The 24,666-nt window shown below is 53.3% G+C and overlaps 2 protein-coding genes across 2 annotated transcripts in view; both read left to right on the top strand.

Annotated features, from left to right (window-relative positions):
* Positions 1–16,809: 16,809 nt before the first annotated feature.
* The window catches only part of PIK3CB (phosphatidylinositol-4,5-bisphosphate 3-kinase catalytic subunit beta), a 111,564-nt gene continuing 103,707 nt past the window's right edge, over positions 16,810–24,666 (top strand). Inside the window, exon 1 of the mRNA XM_046898396.1 lies at positions 16,810–17,095. The gene's annotated coding sequence lies outside the window, so the exon portion shown is untranslated. The remainder of the gene's footprint in view (positions 17,096–24,666) is intronic.
* FOXL2 (forkhead box L2) lies at positions 20,025–21,154 on the top strand. The gene is given in 1 exon segment (NM_001012612.1): positions 20,025–21,154. A coding segment is annotated over 1 exon segment (918 nt). The 5' UTR covers positions 20,025–20,030; the 3' UTR covers positions 20,949–21,154.

Genomic DNA, 24,666 nt, shown 5'->3' with positions numbered 1-24,666 from the left:
GAATTGTTTGGCTAAGGTAGTGCCTCGGTTTTTAGTTGAAATTGGCTTTAATCTTTAAACTGTTTTTATGAAGCAGAAAACTGCCTCACTTTGAACTCATCCTCTGATGTCGCCATAGCTGGGAGCTGGGAGCTGAGATAAATTACCATGTGGAAATACGGACTCCGAGCTAGGTACCGATGTGTGCTAAAACACGAGAATGTCTCTTGTGTTCAAGAATATTTTTAACACACTATTATTAGTGTCAGATTCTTCAGTTTGAGCGCCTTTGATAAGTGAAATTAGCACGCTGTTTTTCCAGTCTATGTATGGTAAATTCTTTTCCCTTTTGGGGTCAAAAAATATAAATATTAAAGGAAAACTCCAAATGTTGCTATTTGCAAGGTTACAATGTTTGTTATTAGAACCACAGAATATGCTCAGTCTTTCAGGCAAGACAGTGTGAGGGACTATGAAGGGACAGGAAACAGCTATATTTGCTGGCAGCGTGCCTGTTTTGAACATATTGCTCACAGTGCCATCCTGATGGCACTGTGGGGAAGGACAGTTCAGCTATGCAGTATGAAAACATGCCATCATATCTGTATTTCATAACATAGCAGGAGTAAGTCAGTCATGAGTTTAAGTTAATTAGAGGAGGTTCTTTGCAGGAAGCCAGTTCTGCGGACAGCAAAAGAAACTGAGGATGTTCAGTGGAATTAGGTCCCAAATCTTAATCCCCTCATGGGAGAAGCAGCCAAATGCAGGAAGCACTTTGCACAAGGCTTCCTCCGGGTCCCCCAGAGATGTCCTGCAGAGAAGCCTGGTTTTAATGCTGCATTCCTTAGCACAAATAAAGCACAGCTTTACAGCATTATTTGTGCAAGACTTTGAAACGAGATTCCTATTGTACCCTGTGACATAGGTATAGTGAGGCAGTAGTGACAAGTGTTTCCCTTTATACCTTTCTTTTTTGTTGTTGTTTTTGATAGAACTATGCCATACGTGGACTTTTGAGCTTAGGTAAGAAAACAACTGCCCCCATGCTGCTGTGATTACTGAAAAGGAGGCTGAGTTCAGAAACATTTATTTCCTCTTATGTGCTATAGTTCCATTCCTTTAACTATTGCTTGTATAAACAGTTTTGATTCCATCAGGCAGTTTCATTGATTGTGTTAATAGGGATTACTCTTCCCACAAGTATATAGAAAGCTTGGAGATGCTTTTAATCTCTCTATTTGTCTTATCCAAAGAAAAATCTCCAATGAAAAAGCTCCCAGCTTCTCATTTTTTGAATCTAGGCCATAGCTCCTGGAACTAACTAAAACAGGAGAAAAAGAAATCCAATGCATTTGTAAATAATCCCAATTAAGAATAGCAGATTTGGCCAGCTGAGGATGCCTGGGCTGCGTATGGAAGCAATTCACCTGGCTCCATCTGCTCTCATCCAGCGCAGCCAAATGTGGGCTGTGAGAGCCAGTCCCTGAGGCCCCTGCAGGGCTGTGAGGTGGTTCCCTGGGATCCTCGATGCTGGGTGTCCATCCTACAGGGCATGGATGGTGCAGATGGCCGGTTCTCCTTGTCTCAGCAGTCCTAGGCAGGGAGCAGTGAGCTCTGTGCTGCGAGTGGCTTCCAGCCCTGGTTGTGTTGTGACACTGAGACAAGCTCACGGCAGGAGTCCTCAGTGCTGGTCTGCCCGCAAACCCAAGAGGAAAGTAGTTCCAAGGCCCCAAGCTTAGCCTGCAAGGTGTGAGGGGAAGAGCAGGGCAGCAGCTGGAGTGACCTGGCCAGCGGCTGAGCCCCCTTGCAGTGTCGTGTGTGCAGAGGAGGCACAGGGCTCCCACAAACTCTGCCTCCTCTGCAACAGTTCCAGTGTGGCAGTGGGCGAGCTGCACCTTCTGTGTATCCACGTGCAGTGTTATGGAAAGGCTGAGCAGTGATATGAAGGGTGTGTTGGTGTGTGTTAATTAGAAGTAGTCATGTAAACAGTAAGTGTGCAAGCACTATCAGTCATTTTAGCAATTGCTTCTAGCCAAAAGCAATTACATTTGATAAAGATTTTTGCTATTTGGAGGCAGGCCTGGATTTAAAACCACAAGATAAAGTGATTATATTCACACAGACTGTTGCTATTGAACGAACCTATAAAGGGAGGGTCTGACGCGGTATTTTGGTCTTGGTTTGTACCTTACATTGCTGCTTATCCTTGTGTGGCTCCAGATCTCTGCTGTGCTCACAGAGGTTTGCCACGCTTCTGTCTGCACCCTCCTTGCCCTACCACCTCCTTCTTACCCAGTAGTGAATGCAGGGCACTTGAAAGAAAATGCCAAGAATGTTTTGTTCACATCAAAGAACAGTGTTCTGTTAAAAATACTGCATTTATTTTCTTTAGAATCTTTATTTTTTCCCTTGGTTGAAATTCATTTCAAAATAGTGTGAGAGACATCAGAAATTTTCATACTTTTTCTCCAAAAATAGAAAAAAAAGTGAAGATGCTGTAAGAAAGAAATGAATGCAGACAGGTCCACTTCTTCTTTTAGAAAGGAAAGTCAAAAATAAATCAGCTTGTCATCTGTTTATAGAAATCGACTATTTGGAGGGAGGAGACAGGGACAGCCTGGGGTAGAAGATGTGGTTTATGTATGGATGGTCTTTCTCCTACTTCCCTCAGCTCCCTTGACAACATTATTCCAATGGGGAAGATTTCTTCTGGCCTGAAATACTCCTAAAATAAAGTTTTGAGGGGGAAAAAAGGCAAAAAGGAGAGAGAATAAAGGAGAAGAGGTTAGGGGGACTCTCAGGCTGAGTAATTAGTGAGGAGGCAATAGAAGTAGAGGGAAGGATAAAATGACCCAGGAAAGGAGGGATGCACGTCTCTAACACTGTGGTGCGGGGAAAGGCATTCTCAGAGGTGGGGCGTGAGCACAGGGTGAGAAAGGAGAGACAAAGTGGAGAGTCGGGCCTAAAAGGTCTGGTAGTGAAAAACCGGTTAGGAGAAACTGATGGCAACTTTGGAACTGAGAAGGCTGTGATGTGCCGCAAGAGTCATAAAATGAAGAACAGTGAAGAGGCTGGGCAGTAAAATGCTGCGCCTCTGCCTCCCTTTCTTCACTGCTGTTGCAAATTAGAAAAAAAAATGTGTGAGCTGTCTGTGTGAGCTGGATTTGTGTTTAGGTGGATATTGACAGCATTCATTGAGAAGCTGGTGAAAAAAATAATAAACAGTCCCCAAAACAACCAAATCCAGTTTGCAGCCACATGCCAGCTCAGAGAACTTTATAGCAAGAAGCCATTTTCTCATTCCATCCATACCCAAGTTGTCCCCGTGTCCTTTCCTGGTCTTCTCTGCATCATAAATGTGGGCTTTGGGCTTCCCTCTGTGGGAGCAACATGCTGTCTGGCTGCTGTGCCTTTCTAATACTCTGAGGAGTTATAATGCTGCCCTGAGGCTTCTTGTGGGCACCTCTCCCAAAACCAAAGCGTTGGCACTGGCAGCTAGGCAGCCGCAAGCTCTTTTGGGTGCTGGCTTGAGGGCCACATTGTGAGCCTTCCAGCTGCTTCTGCGGAGCATCATGCTGTTGTGCACCACTGTGGCTTCCAATGAAGATATAATTTGTGCAAAGCCAATGTCAGAGAGGAATCAGTGAGCAATGTGGGAAGGAGGAAAGTCTGAGGGCTGAAATGCGACCTCTGGGCAGGTGTGAGCAGGGGCTGCCCATCAGGAATCCTGCCCTCAGCTGGAGGGGACGGAGGGCTGTACTCAGCCATGGCTCTGTGCCGGGAGGACAGCTGTGGAAAGAGGAAAAATCACTGAAGGCAAATAAAGAGCGTTCCTCCAAGATTGTTTGGCAGTGGGGAGGGCCTTCCCTTCCCTTCCCTTCCCTTCCCTTCCCTTCCCTTCCCTTCCCTTCCCTTCCCTTCCCTTCCCTTCCCTTCCCTTCCCTTCCCTTCCCTTCCCTTCCCTTCCCTTCCAGCAGGAGCTTTTGGTGCCCAGAGGCTTTTTCTTCATTATTTTGAAAAACTGTGCTGTGTAAAATTGTTTGATGCTTTCTTCTCAATTGATTTAAAATGGATAATCATCACTGAGCTCTAAATACACAGAGACTGTTGTTAGAGCCACAGACTTTCTTTGTTAATACTAACATTAAATATTTATTCTGGATAAGAATAATGTAGTAATATGGGGAAGCACCTGCAATTGAACTGCTGTGATAAGGATCTCTTCTATATGCTTCTGCTGCCAGTATTTCACAAACCTTGCTATATTCAGTGGTAAATGATTTTAATGCGTTTTCCACCTCTCTCATCTCACAAATGTGTATGCATTTGATGCATGAATCTGTACTATAGCCCATAAACTGATTCATGTCTTTATGTACCTGCACCAGATCGTTTAAGGATTTCTGTCTGACAGAAGCTCCTTCTTTCCTCCAGCACTAATTGGGTGATGATAATTGGACTGCTGGAGGAAACACCAGAGTGGGAGAAGGCAGCTGGAGTCTGTGTGAGGGAATCCAACACCACGCTCAGATTTACAATTCTCTGAAGCTCCACTTCCCTTCAGATCAGTGAGTATTACCAACCAGCAATCCCTTTCTGTTTGTTTTGACAGCCTCTTTTGTGTGTCTTTTTAAATGCTTCATAGAGGATAAACTTTTTACTTTAAAAGTGGAAAACAGAGTGATATGTCTCTCCCTCTGACAATAATATGCCCAGGGAAATTGACACTGCATACTTCTGTTATATGCATATCAACACTGGCAACTTCATTATCCAGTAGTGAATTATATATTTCAATGGGAAACACAGGAGAACTAACTGTGTTTTTTGTATGTCTTACTGGTACCCTACAAACAAATTGCATTGATTTCAAATAGTATTTGTGCTCCAGAATGACTTACGGACTTCTAAAAAAAGCTCTCTTCAGAGAGAAACATTTTTGTGATGGTGATTTTTCTTTTAATGATGCATCCTTTTCCCAACTGCTGGATTAAATGCTTGTAAGCACTCAAATAGGTTCCTAACTATATGGAAATTCTGTGCTTCAGTGAACCATTCTGAGCTGTCATTTCTGTAGTAATGACTTCTTGTGATTTTAGTTGCTGTTAAGACCTGTGTTAACCTGGAAATGTGCTGCTGACCTTGTAAAGTCAATGATAAATTTCCATTTGCTTTAGTGGCACTGAGAGTTCTCTTTCCTGGCAGTTTCAGCCTTGCACAGAAGGCAGAATTACCAAATGAGGTACCCATGAGGTCAGGCTGCAGCACAGTCTTTCTGTAGACTACTGAATATCCACGCAGTGCAGAATGTCTTCTCTACTCCCTTCCAATTCTGTGTTATTTAAAAATAACATTAACTTGTCTAGCTAGAAACTGTGGCCAGTTAGATGGTGTCTTTCTACGTATCAAGTCTTTCCTTCATGTATTAAACTAAACTGTGTATTAACCAGTGTCTAACTGAGAACTGCAGGCTCTAGAACAAACATTTCCTATTGCAGTTACTTACTCCAGAGTTGTGGTGTCTTATGGAGCACTGCTCTCAAATAAGGAATAGGCGATGAAATCTAATGCAGAGATGACATCTGATAGTAGGATGGAGGTGGTTCTTTTTCAGTTCACTGAATTACACAGTAAATGAGCTTTAAGTAATAAAGTTGCGTGTCCAGTGGAATATAGTGGCAACAGAATATCAGATCAGTAACAAATCTGCTGCTTTTCAGTGGTTGTTTCTAAAGGGTATGCAAATCTGGAATTGATTATTACTATGAGGACAAAGCACTATCTTGTTCTGTGATATGTGAGCAGAGGCTGCCCTTGCTATTGGCTGCATTACAGACAGGTCTGCTGGAACAGGAGGCGGTCCCACCGCAATGAGGGCAGCAGCAGTGGGATGTTGCACCCCCACTTCGTTCTCCAAATGGAGAGAGGGAAATGAGCTGGCCTGGGGGACACCTAGGTTGTGTTGGTCTCTAGGTGTCATTCTGCATGCTTCAGCTCCAGGTAACAGTTCCACATAAAGAAACACACAGTTCAAATCAGCCACTTTTGAGGCTTCCTCCAGAGGCGTGATCCACGTTTACGTTGACTGTGCTTCAATCCCCAGGGGCTGTGGGAGCGCATGGCCGCGCTGTGATCAGGTTGCAGAGCAGCTCGCTGCTGGCAGCTTGGTGTTGTGCTGTGGGCTTGGGCACGTTGTGGTTGTTAATGCAAGCAGGTATGGCATACTGAAGCCTGAATAAATAATTCGCCTGCATGCACCTCACTTACACTTTCAGGTTTGCAGTGTTTCACAGTAAGAGTTGAGGGTTTTCCTGTTTACTTGAGGTGGTAGAAAGAACCTAAACTTGCTTCCAGCCAACAAATAGTAGACCCTAATCAACACAAACCACATTTTTTTTTTAAGGATCAGGTGAGAAAAGAGAAGCAGTGAGAGATGTGTCTTTATAGTAAATAAAAAATCCAACATAAAACTAAAAGCTGTGAATGGTGAATTTGGTGCACCTCAGCAGCTGCTGAAGGATCCCTGCAGATACAGGTTCTCCTGCAGAGCAGGGCCCAGACATGTTGTCAGGTGAAACATACCATTTTGCAACTGCTTTGGGCCGAAAATCAGGAAACCCACACTGCCGAGGTTGCAGTATGAGCCCGGCTGGTACAGGGTTGCTGGCTCCTACCTGTAGGCTAGCAGCAGGAGCACTTGCTCACATAGGACCACCCCGTGACCCATTTCAATCAATGAGAGCTTTCCCAGCAGCTCCAGAAAGCTCTGACTGAAGCTTCCTGAGCATCAGAGATTGCTTTGGTGTCCCTGATTAATCCGTATCTCTGCACCGGGCTGAGACTCAGGGTCAGGCCTGGCAGTAGGCATGGACCTGACACTCAGGCTGGCATGGGGCAGGCAGCAGGGACCAGACCGTGTTCCTCATGGGGTGACAGAGGCCCCGTGCCACAGCTGAGCTGCCCCACTCCACCCCACTGCTGCGAGTCCTGGGACCCTCCCTGCAGGCCTCTGCTGGGTTGCTTCAGCTGTGTTACTTTTATGTGGTTACTTTTATTTGGGTGACAGCTTTCGATTTTATATAAGCTGGCAAGTAGCATGGATATTGTGTCAGGAGCGGATGCTGCAGGTCTCTTGCATGGGCTGCTCTGGGGCCAAATACCTGAGGAGGGTGTTTTGGTGGGATGTTGGGTAACAACTGCTGATATTAGGTATTTTCTTTGTCTGCTTTAAATGTCTGCTTATTCAAACTCCTCCCTCTATACCTTAGGTATACCTGTACCACCTATTTGCATAGGTGCATCTAGGAAAAAAAAATCCAAATTAAGTGAAGATGTGAATTTAAAACAAATTACTTTAATGCCATTAAAATCCTGTGTAGGGATTCTTTTCAGTCTGAGTGCTCTAAAGTGGCTTTAACGTAGATAACTTCAATGCCCTTCATTTGTGAATGAGGTGGAGATTGAAGCTGATTGATTAATTCTCATCAAATCTTAATTTGGTATAACTTGTGTGTCTGTAGGCAGTCCAGAGAACTACAGGCTGAGAGACAGAGCATCGTTTGGGGCACACTTTCATTCCCAGGACCTGGGCTGCCATTGAGTCATGATTCGAGGCAGCAAAAGTTGACTTTTATTTTTGTTTTTTTAAAGCTTTACTTCTCAGTCACAGTGCTGTTGGGTGCTGAGCACTCATACTTTTGCTCCTATCTGCTCAGCTCTTCAAAATCTTGCCCTGAGCCCTTTAGTTTCTGCAATCGCTGCTTTGCTGAACAGCTGGGATTAGTGCTGGCTTCGTATATAATCTCAAGCATCCTCTTCATCAGATTTTCATTAAGTAATTAACTAAGAAAATAAGTTCGTTAAAGATGCTGTCCATGTCAGCTTTTCCAACTATTTATCTTAGTCTCTCTCTTTTTTTAACCTAATGCAGTGGAATTTAAAGAAATATTCTGAGCTTTGCCTTCAGTCTTCAAGGGATTGTTTGGTGGGCAGCACGTGTGGCACACACTGGCCATCCCTGGCAGGTGCTTCCTTGGGGCAGCCTGTGCTGACACCAGTAACGCACAGAGCATGGCTCAGCTTTTAGCGCGATGCTGAAAGCCACGCACTGCACTGCGGTGTTGCTGCACACACACGTCCACATCCAGCAACAACCTACAGCCTTTGAAACTCACCCTTATCTTTTTCCAATATGAAATGTCGTAGCATTGCTGGGTTGTTTTTTTTTTGGTTTTTTTTGTTTTTTTGCTTTTTTTTTTTTTAACTCTTGAACGTATACCAAGTATTTAATGGCAAAATCACAATTTCTTATTCCACTTAGCAATTTGGCAGGGGAAAGGCTCTACTGTGTTCTTCCTTTGAAGTCCACAAAAAATCTGGCTTTAGGTTTGCTACTTCGGGAATAGATCTTTGCTTTGTGTAACAAAGATTCTGCTAATGCCATGGGACGCTTGGGGTGCGCCGTGTTTTCCTAACACAAACATTTAGCTCATGGAGACTTGCAGGGTTTGGAAAGAAAATGAAAGTACCTTCTGATAGGGATTGTCTTGTCATTAGATCGACTGATTTTCTAAAAGATTTTGCTTTGTGTAATGCATTATAATTATATGACAGGAGAACAGTGGAGAATATGGCAGAGCGTTTCCCATAGGTTTCCTTTCTGAGATAAGAAAGATAAACATTCTGCTTTGCTTCTCCAAGAAGAAGGAAAAAAACCTCCTCTGCGGTTTCCTGAGAGGCAGTTGGATGGGCGATGGTTTCTGTGGCCGAGGCTTTTTGCTTCCAGACAGTGATCGGTGCCGCGTGGGGAAGCGGGGTGCACAAAGCGAGGAAGCCCCACACCGAGGTGTGTGCGCTCGGCTTCCTGCGGCAGCTTATCGCCCGCGGTCCCTGCGCGCCGCTCGAGCCCAGCAGTGCCGGGGACGGCGGCTGTTTGTTTTTCTCCCTGCGCTGGGGGAAACGAGGCGGGCTTCGGGTGGATCTCACTTTGTCCGTGGGTTGCCGCTACTTCAGCTCGGTCAGGAGGAGCAGGACCGAGGTCTGGCTTAGGGTATGCGTAGCTTGACTCCAAATGACCCGCCGCTGTTTGAGCCGTGACACCCAGGCCAGGGAAATATTTTGCTTAGGCCGGCTTTGCTAAAGTAGGGAGGGGATCTCTGGTTACAGAGCAAAGCCAGCAGCAGCGGTGTCTTTCCATTTGTTCCACTCTCTACGGCACTGCCGCTCTCCGAGTTGTGCAGAAGGGGAAGAAATATCCAGGCATCGCTTTCCTGTACCAGCTGGGAGATGTGTGCTACTGTGCCCAAAAGCCAGGGTGGGTAAAAGCCTAAGAAAATTTCAACAGAAGAAGGTGTAAAAATCGCAGTAATGCTCTCCGTTGGTGCCTGGCAGGGTAGTGCCAAACACGGAGGGGGGACCCCCGCAGCAGTTGCAGAGCTTTGCAGTTCCCTTCGATTTTGCTCTCATTTGTCATTTATGACTTCCTTTATTATTCGCAAACCAAGTTTTGTAATGCACTGACATCTGCTGTGTGTTTGACTAATGCAGCCACTAAAGCACTGAAATCAGCCTCACTGCCTGCGCATAACGGGACTCTAGAAATAAAACCTAAGAGATGAGGGGTAGGACGGGTGGAGAAGGAGCAGTCACCCTGCTCTGTCCCTTAAAATTGTCCTGTTGGAAGGAGGGGCGCAGAAGTACGTTGATTTCAGTCATGCAAACAGCAGTTCTATTGACTGTAGTTGCTGCAATCCAGGAAGAGCTACATTTGCCCATTTTCTCTTCTTTTGGTCTAATCGAGAACGTGGTGATGCAATGGCCTGACATGATGGACATACGATCCTGATAAATAGCTTTTCTGCCAGTTTTCGGAAACACTGAAAGCAAAATTCAGAGGAAGGGAAGTGAGTGAGTAACCCCACTGCCTGCACGGGATGAGATCAGTACATTCTTGTAGGTGTGAGAGCAGGAGCTGCTGCTCAGTAACGTCGTGGTTAAAATACTAAACCAAACTGGGAAAGGATCTCACAGGTAGATAACACCAAAATTTGCTGTTGATCTAAAACATGTTTTCAGATAATTGATTTCTGGCAGTGATGCAGGGAGGCAGAGGGACAGCTGAAGATGAACCAGAGATGGTCCGTGCGTGGCCCAAACCCAGATCACAGCCCGTGCTTCTGCCCACAGTGCATCTCAGCTGGACATCTCAGAGACCCAGGGCAGTGCTGATCAGAAGTCTTTTACTGAAACACTTTTAAATGAGAAACTGATCTTTCTCCAAATGTGTAGTTGGATAGTTTTGGTTTTTTTTATTAAAAGGTGGTGGTATTTCTAACGGGAATCTGTAGCTAAGCTAGGATTTTTGGTTATGTTGCTGCTGAAAAGAATTTTTAAAAAAAAAACACTTCTTTTTACAACAAATGTGTTTTAATAGCTTCAGGAAAGAATCTCTTCTGCAACAAAGATTCAAAATCTCACAGTCTCTCTGGAAAGAGAGGAGCCTCCTAAGAAATGACTTCTCAAAATAGAGCCTTGTCCTAGATCCAGGAATCACAGAGCTGAGGTGTGCAGTTGTCCCTCACACAGGTCCTGTCCAGGTAACATGAGGGTGATGTCTACATCAGAGGCACAAAACTCTGTGCATGGACATTCAAGCAAGAACAGAGAAATGTGTTTTCTTTTTTTTTCCCTTAACTCCAAAACTGGGTGTAAAAGCTGTTTTTGTAAATGGTATAGTTTACTACAAAAATAGGTTTCAAATCTGCCATAAAATGTAGTTTCTCCTTTTGATATTTCCTAGCAAATGTGCACAACGGCTGTAAGGCCACAACAGTACTGCATTAGCGCCTCACCAACAAAAAGAACTGAAACAAAAAAGTACCTTCTCATTATGAAGAGTCTTACACAGTAGGGGAAATCCTCCTCCCCTTGAGATCAACAGGGAAATTCCTTTTTAGTTTTAAAAAAACCAAAATATAACTTCCTATTATTCTGAAAGCCTGTTAAAAAGCTCTGCCGTTTCTGTCACTTTGCAATCTTCCCACAAACAGAGAAAAGATGAATCTCTTTACATCTTTACAGCAGTTGTACAAGGTTTGGTCCTGAGCAGTAGTCAAAAACATTTTGTTGGGGGCACAAAGCATTAAACAATGGCTGACTTACTTTTTTTATTTCACTGTGCGTGTTGTCTGCCGTGAAGGTCTGTGCCAGCCTGCCCTTCACTCATGATTTTCAATGCTTTTTAGAGACAAGCTCTAAATATTTCCAAAGCTGGATATCTGACATTAGCAATCAATATTCAGATACACACATGCACAGGTGTTGCAATGTTGTGAATGAGCTAATTCCGAGAAACCACGTGTCGAAAAAAGTGAGATTAAATGACTAGAGGAAGATCTATCTGCAGGTAAAACTGCTTTGTGCCTTGCAGGAATGATGCTATTTGTAAAACACTTGAAGTGCCCAAAAGGTGACATGCTGTTTAAAAGCCATGTGTTATTCCAACTCATAGCATCACCTACTAGACACTTACACTTTAAACAGAGTGCAGGATTGTAATTGTTAATGAATCAACTTATCAGGTCATGCTGAGCCTATTTTTCCTCATCAGAGTCATGCATAGGGCTGCATTTGTTCCTTGGTACGCACTGCACACATTCAGAGCTGCTCTCTCTAAGGCTGTTAGGATACACAAAGCACTAAAAGCTAACAAATCATTCAAGGAAACAGAAAGGAACAAAAAGAATAATTTAAAAAAAGCAGCTAAACCCCTTCATTTCCTCTGCTATTTATTTAAGTCAGATAAAATCAAAGCTAAAAACGTCCAGCCTTTTGCCCTGCCCATTGAAAGGGAACCGCAGCAGAAGGAAAAGGTTTAATCTTTGGGAACTTGAAAAGTATCCAAATATCTGCTGAATATTTCAGCACATATTCGGTGCAGTGCGTGCTTCTGAGGTGGACATTGTGAAGCCATTGAACAGAACAGGCGCAATATTCAGCTGTGTGGCACAGTGGCTAGTAGATTTCTTATGCAAATAATATTATTTAATGCTTAGTATTAGTTCCCTGCAGCACCGAAAGGGTGGAGATGGAAGCTATGGAGCTTCCAAGGTACCAAACCGGATGAGGAAGAAGTTGTGTTATGTTTTTAAATAACATTTAGTGGCGTTTATATTCTGAATCCTACTGCTGTGGGCATTGCAGCAGTTCCTACAAACACTGAGGACTCATGCCATAGAACACCTGTACACCTGGTCAGGTTTGGCACAAGTTGTTCTGACAAAGCTCTCCAGGACTGGGCTGAATTTTTGGAACTTGGGGCAATCCTCACCCTTCCCCTTTCCAGCGAGCATTGTCTCTGGGGGCTGCACCAGCCACCCTTGCATCACAGCGTCAAGCAGGGGTCATGGGCCTGTGTCCTGCCCTGCTCGTGGGAATGCTGCTGTCTGCCCAGGCTGTGCTGCTGGCTTGGACCTCTCACTTGAACCCTTAGGACACAGAATAGGCTTGCTTGTGCTTGGTTTGGGCTGGACTCGCCTGTGGGGCTAAGTTGCCTCCGATTACTATTCCTATAATGGCTTCACCTCCTTTATTTGTTGCAAGGGATAGCTACAAAATGGGTGAAAAAAAGGAAAATAAGTTAAAATGACATTATATGTAAGTAAACAAACTAATAAAATGAACAGGCTGGACTCTTGTCTACATCTCAAAATGGATTTGAAACAAACCCCTTCTGAGAATCTAGGAAAGGCTGGTTATTTTGTTGTTGTTGTTTGGTCTGCTCTGCATTTCCTTGCTCTCAATGCTACCAGGAGTAGCAATGCTGGAAAGCTGATACCCTAATGTTTCTGGACAGGTCAAAAGGAGAATGGGCTGGAAAAGCCATGTGTGCTCTCCTATCTGGTAGATTTCCAGTTCAGGTTTTCTTACTCAAAAGGCTGGAATAAGACTGAGACAAACAAAAAGACCTCAGGGTGATTATGCAGACAAAACTTAACTTCCAGAACTGAGATGGCTGAGCTTAAACCGAAATATTCCACATCTGCAAGGCTTCTGTTCTTGCTCTGAATGGAATTTCTGTGTTTCAGTATTGGATTGTGCTTCCATGGCCACCATTCTGGGGGGACAGTACAGGGGCTTAACAGGTGTCCAAAGGTCAGATCCATCTTCCACCAACACCACGACCTGCATTTCCACGTATGGGGGAACCGTATGTAACCTCAAGTTGGCTTTAGCCAAAGCTTACCTCTTTTCCCCCAGAAGGAAGAAAGTCACTTCCACCACATCGTTCTTAAATTGATTCTCTAGAGGTTGCATGTGGTTTGATCCAACAAAGCCGATTTGTTCTCAGCTCAAACCTAGTTATGTAATTTGAAATCTTACAATCTTTTTAGAAGCATAGTAGTTACATTTTAAAGGAGACAAACCTGTGCTTCAAATTGTTTTAAAGTGTAGCTTGCATTCAGCAGAAGCCCAGCTCACGTTTTGGAGCAGTTAAATCCAGTGCACCAACTGCAGGTGGGAAGCAGGGAGATGGCATCACCATCCTGGTACCAGCACAGCACTGTGGCAATGCTGCATATCCCTCCCCACATCTGGACTAGGTGCAGCCATTCTAGTGAGGTGAATGCAGTCTGTGTAGGGGTGTGGTAGTGCTCTCTCATCATATTCTCCTGAGTGTTTCAGCCAGGGCTGCTGATCAATAAGCACATGAGAAGTCTGCATGTATGTGGAGTTGTTCACAAATTGCTCACGTCAGTAACATGTACAGAAACTTGAGACCTGGTCAGTCTCGTTTTCAAACTAAGGCACCCTGCTCCGGGCTAACTTAGCCTCTAAGCTTAGCCTCTAACTCTGGCTGAGCTTGGGGCATCTCTACTTGCTTCTAACTGAACCCAACTGCTGCTAGTGGCTTAGAGATGGAAGAGGAGCGTGAATAGAGTGGTCATAATGCAGACAGCCAAATGGGAGTACACAAGTTTATGTGACTACACGTGGACACCTCTGTATAGCTTTGCTCTCAGGGCAGCATCTCCTCTGCAGAGCCTTCAGGGAGTGGGCAGAGAGCACAGTGTGCCCCGTACAAATTATCAAGAAGCTGCTAAGAAGAAGACTTAGTACGCAGGTATAGTGTCCAAATTCAGTGGCCCTAATGAGTCATTGTGTGCAACTCTCTTATGCTAAAATTAGCATAGCTGCAAGCATGTGAAAGCATGTCCCATCTGGCCAGCTCTGCTGTAGGAGCGGGAAGCCCCCGACGTGAGATCAGAATGGGTTCCGCTGGTGCTGCAGAGCAAAGCGCTCCCGGTGAGGACGCAGCCAGCAGCTGCCACAGCTTCTTTCAGCCTCAGTTTATGAGCTCCCCAGATGCAAACAGCCTTGCCGCTCAGATTGTCTCTTTAAGAGGGCTCTTGTCAGCAAAGGTTCTTCAGGTGCAGAGCTGCTCTGCTCCCGATCACTGACATTGCAGTTCTCTTGCTGTAGTACGGTGCAGACCTCTGCCTCCTACATTTGGGAGCTTCTCCTTGTAACCTGAATAACCTTTTCAAATGCTGTTTCTTCAAAGCAGTGACACCCCGGGCTCCGGATGAAAACAGCCCGCAGTAGGTTACGTGATCTCAGAGAGGAGTCACAGCTTAGGTTTGGGACCTGCGTGCTCAGAGAAGGAGGGGAAGACACAAATTCTCTTTGATGTTCATTGGAAGCTTTTTTTTCCTGAAGACTCCTTTTCCAAATAATCAAAAATCTGCACCATTTTTGCTGGTTGGATCTTTATAAAACACTGCAGTTTTTTAAACAGCCTGAACAGGTGTGCAGGTTTTTGATCACCTAAAAGCAGCGCTGTGTTCTAACAGCGTATCTCTAGTAGCAGTGGGACAAGGCTGACTTGGCTCTCACTTTGTTGTACAATACCATTAATTTGCAACTTCAGGGTGATCCGGACATCCCTGGACTTGTATCATTCTTTTTCTTTTTTTTTTTCCACCCGAGCTTTGTAGAAAAATAAGCATCAATTTCTAAGTGCTAGAAAGAGCAGCTTGCTTTGGAAGTTGCCAGACTGACACAGACGATCTTTGCTTGGAGCTTCCTAAAGAGACATAATTTCTACTTTGTCTGAGAAGCAGAGGCCGCCTTGTTTGTTTTTATTTGCAGCATTCGGCAGCAGTGCTGTAGGCCACTAGCTGCAGGACGGCAGTAACACAGGATTATCCTGCCGAGCCGTAACTGCTGAACCCATAACAGCCAACCTGAACTCTGCTGCGGGCTGCCATTTAATACCGCAAGAAACTGTTTGCATTTCATCATGTAACCGGTTGTGTGAATTCAGGAACCTTCCCCGGATCAGGCTGTGTTTTCAGATGAAAGGAAGAAACTACCGAGCGGTAGAGTGAAATGTATCGTTTGTTTTCCTGTAGGCCTGTCCTCCGAGCATAAACAAATACACCGTAGTGAGGGCTGCAGCTTGGCTGCAGGAGAAGCTGGGCATAGGAGGAATATAACGGGGGCGAGGTTAAGGCTGCCCTTTCCGATGAGGCAGATTTCCTTGATACCGAGGCAGAAGGAAGAGATTCCAAATGGAGTGGAACAGAGCATCTCCACGGTGCCTGCTGAAGGGTGAAATCCCTCTCCTGATCCCCTACCCCTTCCCTCTGAAATCCGCATTGGAATCGGTATAAAATTGAGCCCATTTGGGACCGTTCCCTCAGGCCCCGTTAGATCGACCTTTATTCAATGTGATTGCAGCCCAGATCATAATGAAGTGATTCTGTTCCTCATGAAGCTCACATTATGGATGTACAGCCATCACAGTCGACAGCCTGCTTAGTTTTTCCTGTAAAAACAGAAATCCTTGTACGGCGGGGAGCTTGTGCAAACAAGCCTGAAGCTACCCGAATTTTTAGCTTTGCAGTATAAATGAGAAACTAAATTCTCTACTGCAGAACTGACGTGCACCTACATACGGTCAGGTTTTTGACAATGGGTCTCATTCATGCAGAAGAAGACACTTGCCAGGTGAATGTGTCCTTGTTCCAGCGCCACGCGCCAATAACGCGAGGGAAGGGCGCCTGGGAGCTGCTGGGGGTCCCGCACCGGGAGCGGCGCGGCGCTGCGCTGCCTCGGGACGAGCGGGGCTGGAGCCGGGTTCTAAAGACGAAAGCTTCGCGAGCCGCTCGCGGTGTAAAGGAACGGACGCGCGCGCAAGGTTTTCTCAAGGAAGGGCTCCGCCGAAGCCGCAAAGATCGGTTCTGCGGCAGCCGGCGCCGTGCCGCCCAGCGCCGAGCCCCCGGGGCCGGGTGCCGATGCGGAGAGGGTGTCCCGGTCCGGCCGCTGCCGCGGGAGGCGGGGAAGCGACCCCGTCCCGCTGTCCCCCCGCGGGTCCCGTCCCGTGTGCTGCGGCCCGGCCGCGGCTTCCCACGGGGCTTTGTGTCGGTTCCCGTAAGCGCCGGGGTGCGGGACAGACCGTAACGGGTCGGGTCTACGTGCAGCCTTATTTCGCGCGTTTGTTATGGGAATAAACAACCCGTGATCTTAAAGACTAATAGTATCGGGAAGAACAAGAGGGAAACAAAACAAAAGGGAAAAAAAAAAAAAAAAAGAAAGGGAAAGGGAAGAAGCTAGCAGTCCTTGCTGCATGGTAACTCCCCTTTCCCGGATGCTCTACTGGCCGGGCCGAGGACGGGAAAGGCTCCCGCAGCCCCGCGCCGCCCTGCAGCCGATCCCGGTGTCGGGGAAGCCGGGCAGGAGGCGAAACGCTCCGCTCTGCTCCGCTCCCCGCGGCCGTGCACCTCCCGCCGGGCTTCGGCTGGCGGCCGGCGCGGGGCTGCCGACAGCGAGCGCCTTCGGGACCGCGCGGGACCGCGGCCGATCAACGGCCCGGCGTCTGCGGGAGGCGGCTCGGCTGCGCCGGCCGAGAGGGAGCTGCAGCCAGCGGCTGTGCGCGGCACGCTCGTTTGCGCTCCGAGAGAGAAACAAATAATAACAGAAATGAAGGAAAAAAAAAAAAAGAAAACAAAAAAGGAAAAGGAAAAAAAAATCGTTTAGGAAAGAGTCTGCCACATTTTCAGACTAACCAACTTGAAACCTTCCAGGTAGCAACCGGCTGCGCTGCCTGCACGGGGTGAGTAGGAAAAAACAGTAGCTCGGGTACCAGAGGCTGAGCGGTGCATAGCGCAGGGCGGTGGGCAGCGCGGCTCCGAGCAGCACAGCTGTGGGCCGCCGGGCGCAGCACTACTGGCTTCGGGGACACCGTGGAGGATGCCGCGCTCTGATCGGGGAGGGGGACCCACCCGGCGCCGTACCGGGGAATCAACCACGGCGAGGCCACGATTTGCAGCCCCTCTCGGGGTGGGCTCTTCAGTGGGGTTGCGCGGCCGGCGCTGAGCACCGCTCCGTCCGCCTTCTGCCGCGCCGTCCCGGGGCTGCCCGGGGGCAGCGGTGCTCTGCCCGTGTGCGGACAGCTGGTGCCCCCTCCCCGCCGCCCCGTCGCGTCCCGCGCTGCAGCCTGCCCTCTCCGCGGCGGGACGGGGTCGGGCACCGCTGCCGTCGCCGCCTTCCTCCCTTCTCCCTCCCGCGCCCCGAGGGCGGCTGCGGGCCCGATGCGGGCGCGGCTCCGCCGCCTCCCGCTCTCGCTGCGCCCGACTTCGTTCGCCTCTGTAGGTCCCCGAGAGCGCCCTTTCGCCAGGTACGAACGCGCCGTCCCCGCCCGCTACCCGCCCCGGCTGCTCGCGGTGCTCCCGTGCGACGTTTGTGTGAGGAGCGGTGCGGTCTCAGCGCCGCGCGCAGCCTCAGCCTCGAGCCCCGCGACCCGGCGGTGCCGCTGCCCCGGGCGAGGTCGAGGAGCACCGCGGAGCGCTGCCGGGGCCACCCGAGCCCCGCACGGGGCTGCGCGCTCACCTCGGAGCTGCTCGGCCCCGCCGCTCCTTGCGCCGTCCGAAATGCCCCTATGCGGGACTGCGGAAGGGGGAAAGAAAAAAGGATAAATGTAAAACAAAAAAGGAAAAAAAAAAAAAAAAGAAAGAAAGAAAGAAAGAAAGAAAGAAAAATCAACTCCTGAGCCCCTCGGATGTCAGATGTTCTCTGTGAGCGAGCGGGCCCTAGAGAGGAGCTGCGTGCTCGGTTTTGGAGTGAAAAGGGAGGAATGAGCCATTTGGAGGAGGTGATGACACACGCAGCAGTGCTGTTCCACCTGCCCCGGCTCTCGCCGCGGAAATGCCTGCGAGGGGAGCGCCGGGAGCTGCATGGGTGGCCGCAGCGAGAGGCTTGCCCGGCCCTGGGGAGCCCCGCGGCCCCGGCCCGGCGGTACGCACAGCTGGGGCCGGCTGCGGGAGCGAGGTGGCCGGGGTCGGGCTGGGCACGGGGGTGTTGCTGGGCGCCGAGGTCTGCGCGCCGAAAAGCGAGGCGTGCCGTTGGTGTGACCGCGTTTATGGAGATGGTGTTTTAGATCGTGAGGTTCTCGGCGAACGCGAGATAAGTGATCAGCCTGTGCGGCTGTAGGTGAGGGTGCAAAAATGTATTTTAATCGATAAATACAACAGCTCCCGAAGGACTATGCCTTTTCTCCCCTACAATTCGTTCCAAATGCCTCTCCCGCAGAGGGAAGCAGGACCCCCGCGCACCTCCCCGGGCACACGCACCGGGAGCGGCCGAGCTCCGCCGGGTGCACCGACAGAGAGCTGCCGTCCCTCCGCGCTCGGGTTTGGGCTTGGTGACGAAAAATGTTGTGGCACGCAAAGTGCGCGGGGCGGGGAATAGCGCTTGGCAGCGATTCACGTCCCAGAAAGGTGAAAGTGGGGCTGGGGGCCGGGCGCGGACCGCAGCCACCGGGCTGCGCGTGGAACTCAGTGAAGCCGCGCTGCTCGGCAGCCCATGCCGTGGGAGGGAGCGCAGAGCTGTGCTCGGGTACGGCCTCGGTCCCCTGCGCCGGGCTGCGTCCGCGGCCTCGACCTCGTCGCGCCCCCAGGGCCGCGCAGGTGGGCCCGGAGCCCGGCTCCGTGGCTGCCGGCAGCCGGGGGAACAGGGCCGGCCCGACCCGCTGCCGGGGTGAGGGCTGCTTCAGAAAACCGTTTGAAGCATCCTCTGTCCTGTCCGCCCGCTTCTGTGACCGCGGGTAGAACGGCGCCGTTAACGATTCATTTTTACACGGCACCTTTGCAGTTCAGGCTTCTATACCGCCGCTCGCGGAGGCTTCGCCTGAAAGCAGAACAGGGGAAGGAGAAGATGGGATCCTCGGGGATGCGTGCGAAATAAGCGGGAGCCCCGCGGGGAGGAGCGCAGGGGCACCACGGGCCCTGCCCTGCCCTGCCCCGCTCTGTCCCTGCCCCGTCCCTGCCCCGGGGCTTCTGGCGGCCCGGCGGCCGTTGCAGGAGGAAGAAGGAGCGATCCGACAGCCCCGCTCCGAGCCGCACCACACGGACGGCAGAAACGAGCGGCAGGAGCGCTCCCAACCTCCCTTTGCTCCCCGAGCGCGGCCCGGGGCCAAGACATATAAACGCGGCCGCGTGTTGCGGCTGCACTGTGACAGCCACCGGGCAGGGCCGAGCGCGGCGGCAGCCGTTCGCGGGACAGCTCCGAGCCGCGGGCCCGGGGAGGGCGGGAGGGCGGCGGCGGGGGCGGCTCGCTCGGAGCCCCCCGCCCCCCCCCCCCGGCGGCGCGGCCGCACCGGGGCGGTTCCACGCCGCGCCGCTCCGCGGGGCCACGTCGGGCCGCGTGTGCGCGGGGCCGAACGCCGTGACTGCGGGCTGAACCCGGCCGTGCCCAGCGGCTCGGCGGCGATAGGGGAGCGGGCTCCTGACGAAAGCGGAACTCGGCCGGGCCCATACAAATCAGAAAAGAGCCCGGCCGCCGCGGCAGAGGGGAGCGGAGCCCGCTGGGGCAGGGACGCCGCCGCCGCCGCGCTGCACGGACCCGCGGCGCCGCGAGAGGCGCCGAGCGAGCTCCGTCCCGGCCCCGGCCCCGGCGAGCTCCGGGAGGGACGGCCGCCAGCAGCGGATCTCCGCACCGCTCCGCACCGGCACAGCTCCGCGCCGGCACCGCCGCGCGCGGCCGCGGGCACCATGATGAGCGGCTACGCGGACGGCGAGGAGGACGCGGTGGCGATGCTGGCCCATGACGGCGGCGGCAGCAAGGAGCCGGAGCGGGGCAAGGAGGAACTGAGCGCCGAGAAGGGCCCCGAGAAGCCGGACCCGTCGCAGAAGCCCCCCTACTCCTACGTGGCCCTGATCGCCATGGCCATACGGGAGAGCGCCGAGAAGAGGCTCACGCTGTCCGGGATCTACCAGTACATCATCAGCAAGTTCCCTTTCTACGAGAAGAACAAGAAGGGCTGGCAGAACAGCATCCGCCACAACCTCAGCCTCAACGAGTGCTTCATCAAGGTGCCCCGCGAGGGCGGCGGCGAGCGCAAGGGCAACTACTGGACGCTGGACCCCGCCTGCGAGGACATGTTCGAGAAGGGCAACTACCGCCGGCGGCGGAGGATGAAGCGGCCTTTCCGGCCGCCCCCGACTCACTTCCAGCCCGGCAAGAGCCTCTTCGGCCCCGACGGCTACGGCTACCTCTCCCCGCCCAAGTACCTGCAGTCCACCTTCATGAACAACTCGTGGCCGCTGCCGCAGCCCCCCGCGCCCGTGCCCTACGCCTCTTGCCAGATGTCCGGCGGCAGCGTCAGCCCCGTCAACGTGAAAGGACTCTCGGGCCCTGCCTCCTACGGCCCCTACTCGCGGGTGCAGAGCGTGGCGCTGCCTGGCATGGTGAACTCCTACAACGGCGTGGCCCACCCGCACCACCCGCACGCCCACCACCCGCAGCAGCTGGGCCCGGCCAGCCCCGCGCCGCCCGCCGCCCCGGCTGCGAACGGAGCCGGCCTCCAGTTCGCCTGCGCCCGCCAGCCCGCCGAGCTGTCCGTCATGCACTGTTCCTACTGGGAGCACGACAGCAAACACGGCGCCCTGCACTCCCGCATTGACATCTAGGGAGCGGGTCCCCGCCGCCGCCGCGCGACGCCCGCCCCGGCCGCGCTCTCCTCCTCCGGCCGCGGACGTCCTTCTCTCCGCGCCCGCCGCGGCGGGCGGGCAGCTCCCGGTTGGCGCGGTCTGTCCGCCAGTCCGTCTGTGTGTGTCTGTCTGTCTTCGGAGAGGCCTCGGGGTCGGCTTTTTGTCGCTTTATTTCTGGGGGCGCGGGGGACGCGGTGACAACGGGCCGCCGCCTCTCCGAACTCCGCTCCTTTGCGACTCGGCCTTCGAACGCTCGGGCTCGGCCCGCGAACGGCGCGGCCTTCCCGCCGGGCCCGGCCGCTGCCGGCCGAGCTCGGCCTCTTCCTCCCGCTCCTCTTCCTCTTCGGCCGCAAAGCGCGGCGCTCCTGCGGTGCCTTTCCCCGGGCGGCGCCGGGTGGGACTGCGCGGTGGGAGCCGGGGGGGCCGGGACCGCTCGTGAAGGCTCCGGCCGCGGGAGATGTGGTTTTTAAAGGAGACGGTGCCCTCTGAGGTCTTACAAGAAATTCTGCGTAGGTCTAAAAAAATATATTTTGATGTTATACGAAAAAAAAAAAGAAAAAAAAAAGACGGTTTCCTATGAGATTTGAATATCCCTCCGCGCTCATAGTGTAATTGATAATGAAAGTTTAAACTAGCTCCGTATTTTCGCCCCCAACCCTGGCCCGAAATGGATTTCGGTCGGTTCTGCTTTGAGTGCTCGCCCTTTTTCTTAAAACGTTTTGATCCTTCGATTTTACATAGATGAATGCGAGAAGAAATAGCGTGTATAACACAGGGGCCAGTTCTTAGCGGTCGTGTAAGCGTTTCTGTAAGCTGATAGATGCTGTGGCGTAGTACCGTTTTGGGACCAACTTCTCTAGCGTGGCCTAGCACTGTTAATGTACTTTCTAGCCTTGTAAGGTCTCCAATAAATGCCTTTCTCTTAATATTGTTTTGTCTCTCTCCGCTTCTCCGTGCTGGGACCGAGAAGCGGCAGCGCGGGGGCCGCCGGGTGGCGGAGCGGGGCGATGCGGCGCAGCCCTGCGCCCTCCCAGCCCGGCCGTGCTGCTGCGGAACCGGCGGCCCGTACGGACCCCGTGCCGGTGCCGGCGCTGCTGCCGCTTATCGCTTTCCCCGCGGGGCCGAGGCCCGAGCAACGGCGCACCCCGGGCCCGCGCCCGGCTCCCAGGCCCGCTGCAGCCTCCGTGCCCGGGGAACGAGGCGTCTTGCGGCCCCGGCACGGAAACGGGCGCGCCGTACGGAGCGGGGCCGGGGAGCTGCGCGCTCTCCGCGGGCCCCGCGGGACGGCGCCGGGAGGGAGCGCGGCGCGCTGCTCTGTTCCGGCCGGCGGCGGCGGTGCGGGGCGCGGGGGCTGCGGGCTCGGCTCTGCTCGGGCACGGCGGGGAGGGAGCCGGGCCGGCTCGAACTTCAGCACCGGTGCCGCGCGAGGGGAAAGGACGGAACGGGGCCGAGCGCGCCGGGGGTGCTGCCGCACATCGTCCCGGCTCCGGTTCGTCGCCGGGGTGGGCGCTGCACGGCGCTGACGTGACCGTTCCTTGTTCGTTCAGTGCTGCCCATCCCCGCTCGTTGCCTCCGAGATCCGTTGATGCCGTTGTGAACTCGGAAGGGACCCCTCCTGCCGCCACGGGGCGCCGGGGCCGCTGCGCTTCCCTGGGGGTCTGCGGGCGGTGACCCGCGGCGAGCGGCCCCGGCAGCGCCAGCACCCAGCGTCGGGAGCGGAGCGGCTCCCGGCCCTCGGTGCCGTGCGATGCGGGCCGCAGGGCTCTTTCCCGATGCCCCCCTGGACGACAGGCGGCGGGCATAAGGTGCCTCGGGGCTCCGTGCCCGATGGGCTCTGCCGCGCGACTGCGGGCGGGCGGGCGGGATACGGCGGCTGCTCGTGTGCGGGGCCGGGCTGCGCCCTCCGGGCCCCGAGCGCCCGGACCCGCGCTGTCCCAGCGGAGCCGCGCCGCCGTCGCGCCCGTAGGATGTTTTCGCGATCATTTTCTGTATTTTATAAACAGAGGCGGCGCCGAATGTAAACTCGTGCGGTTCAGTAACAGCCGCCGTGTTCGGCGCACGGCTGCAGCCCTCGTGTCGCATCGCCCGGGCAGCCCGGTGCGGAGCCTGAGGCCGAGCCAGGCTTGTCGTGCCGCTTCGGGAGCGGCCGCGGCTCCCGTTCAGATTCCGGTGACCCGGGCAGGGTTCGGTGGTTGCCTCCCGGCTCATTAATGCCCGGAGCGACGGGGACTGACTTGCACGTGCTCGGTCCCCCAGCTTGGGCCGCCCGACAGCCCCGCTGCCCCGCGGGGTCGGGCTCCGGGCCACGAGAGCGGCCCCAAATGGGCCGGACCGGGCTTCTTGCCGGAGGTCTTCCCGGGTTGGGCTCTGATGTGCCCCGGGCCTCGCCGTCCCCAGCCCCTCTGACCCCACACGGAGCGCCCCGTGCGAGACCCGTGCTCGTTATCTAACGACGGCCGGAGAGCGCCGCGCATCCCCACTCAGGCCGGAGCGGAGGAAGCCCAGGGCAGGGAGACTGGGGGCCGCGATCTCGACCGAGCTACCGCCTGCCCGCCCGAGCGGCCCCGTTTGTATGGGCTTTATGCAACGCTGGCGAGAGATGAAAGCAGAAGAGCGACGACTGCGCCCTCCGTGCACGAAGCGGGCGTGGAAGCAGCCTCCTCGAGCCGCCGCCGGAGGGGCAGCGCGCTGCGATGGGCCCCAGGGGAGGGAGGGCTCGGCGGCCTGGGGCTGGGCGGGCGCCCACCGCCCCCCGGCTGCCCCACAGCGGTGCCGGGCCCGAAGCGCTCTTCTGCGCACTCCGGTTTGTCTTCTTCTGCCGCTCTTCGCGCAGCCGTCGGGCCTTGGCAGTGCTCGTAGGGTGCATAGCCTTGAGTCGGGAGAGCCCCCGGCCGGCTCGGCGCGGCACAACTCGGCTCGGCTCGGCTGCGGTGTCCGGGGCCGGGGTGCCGGAGGCTGCGGGTCGAGCAAGGAGGGCCGCGCAGCCGCTCTCACCTTGCGGCCCCTCCCGCCCGGCCGATCGATGCCGCCTGATTCCTGGTATTCTTGTCCGTGTTTTAAGCGGTGAAAAAGTCACTTCCAGTCCCATGGTCCGCGTTTCACCCTGAACTCATTGAAAAGAGAGTGTGGGGTCAGGACTGTTTATTATACAACCAATTAAAACAGGAAAATATGCAGAGGCTTCATTCAGAGAGATCCGGCTATTGTTAAGCCGAAAACGATATTTTTGTTTCAGAAATAAAAAAAAAATACGTTTGTTATTTAAAAAATCGCCGCTCCGCCTGTGACGGCCGCGGCCCGGCCCGGCTCTGCCGCCCGTCTCCCCACCGCCGCCCATCGCTGCCTCTCGGGGCTGCCGCGGGATCCCCGCTCCTACCCGCCCCGGGGTCCGGCCCCGCCCGGTGCCGATGCAGCCTCGGGGCGGCCCTACGGGAGGGATAGGGGGGGGGCATGGGGGGGCAGCGGGCACCGGGGGTCCTCTTCCCGGCCTCACTGCAGAGTCCGGGGCCGCCGCCCGCCCGCAGGAGAGGCCACGGGCAGCGAGCCTCGGGCGGGTAGGCTCGGGCAGCCGGCACGACGGGAAAACCCGACGGTACCGCGGGCGATGGCCGGGGCCGGGATAAGCGCAGTCGGGAGTCCTCGACCGCTGGGATAGAAGCAGGGCGCGCCCGTTGGGTCCCCCCGTGCCTCCTCCACC

Source organism: Gallus gallus, chromosome 9 (genome assembly GCF_016699485.2).
Source record: "Gallus gallus isolate bGalGal1 chromosome 9, bGalGal1.mat.broiler.GRCg7b, whole genome shotgun sequence".
NCBI lineage: Eukaryota > Metazoa > Chordata > Aves > Galliformes > Phasianidae > Gallus > Gallus gallus.
Note: the sequence above shows the minus strand (reverse complement) of the source record. Positions and strands in the feature narration are given on the sequence as shown.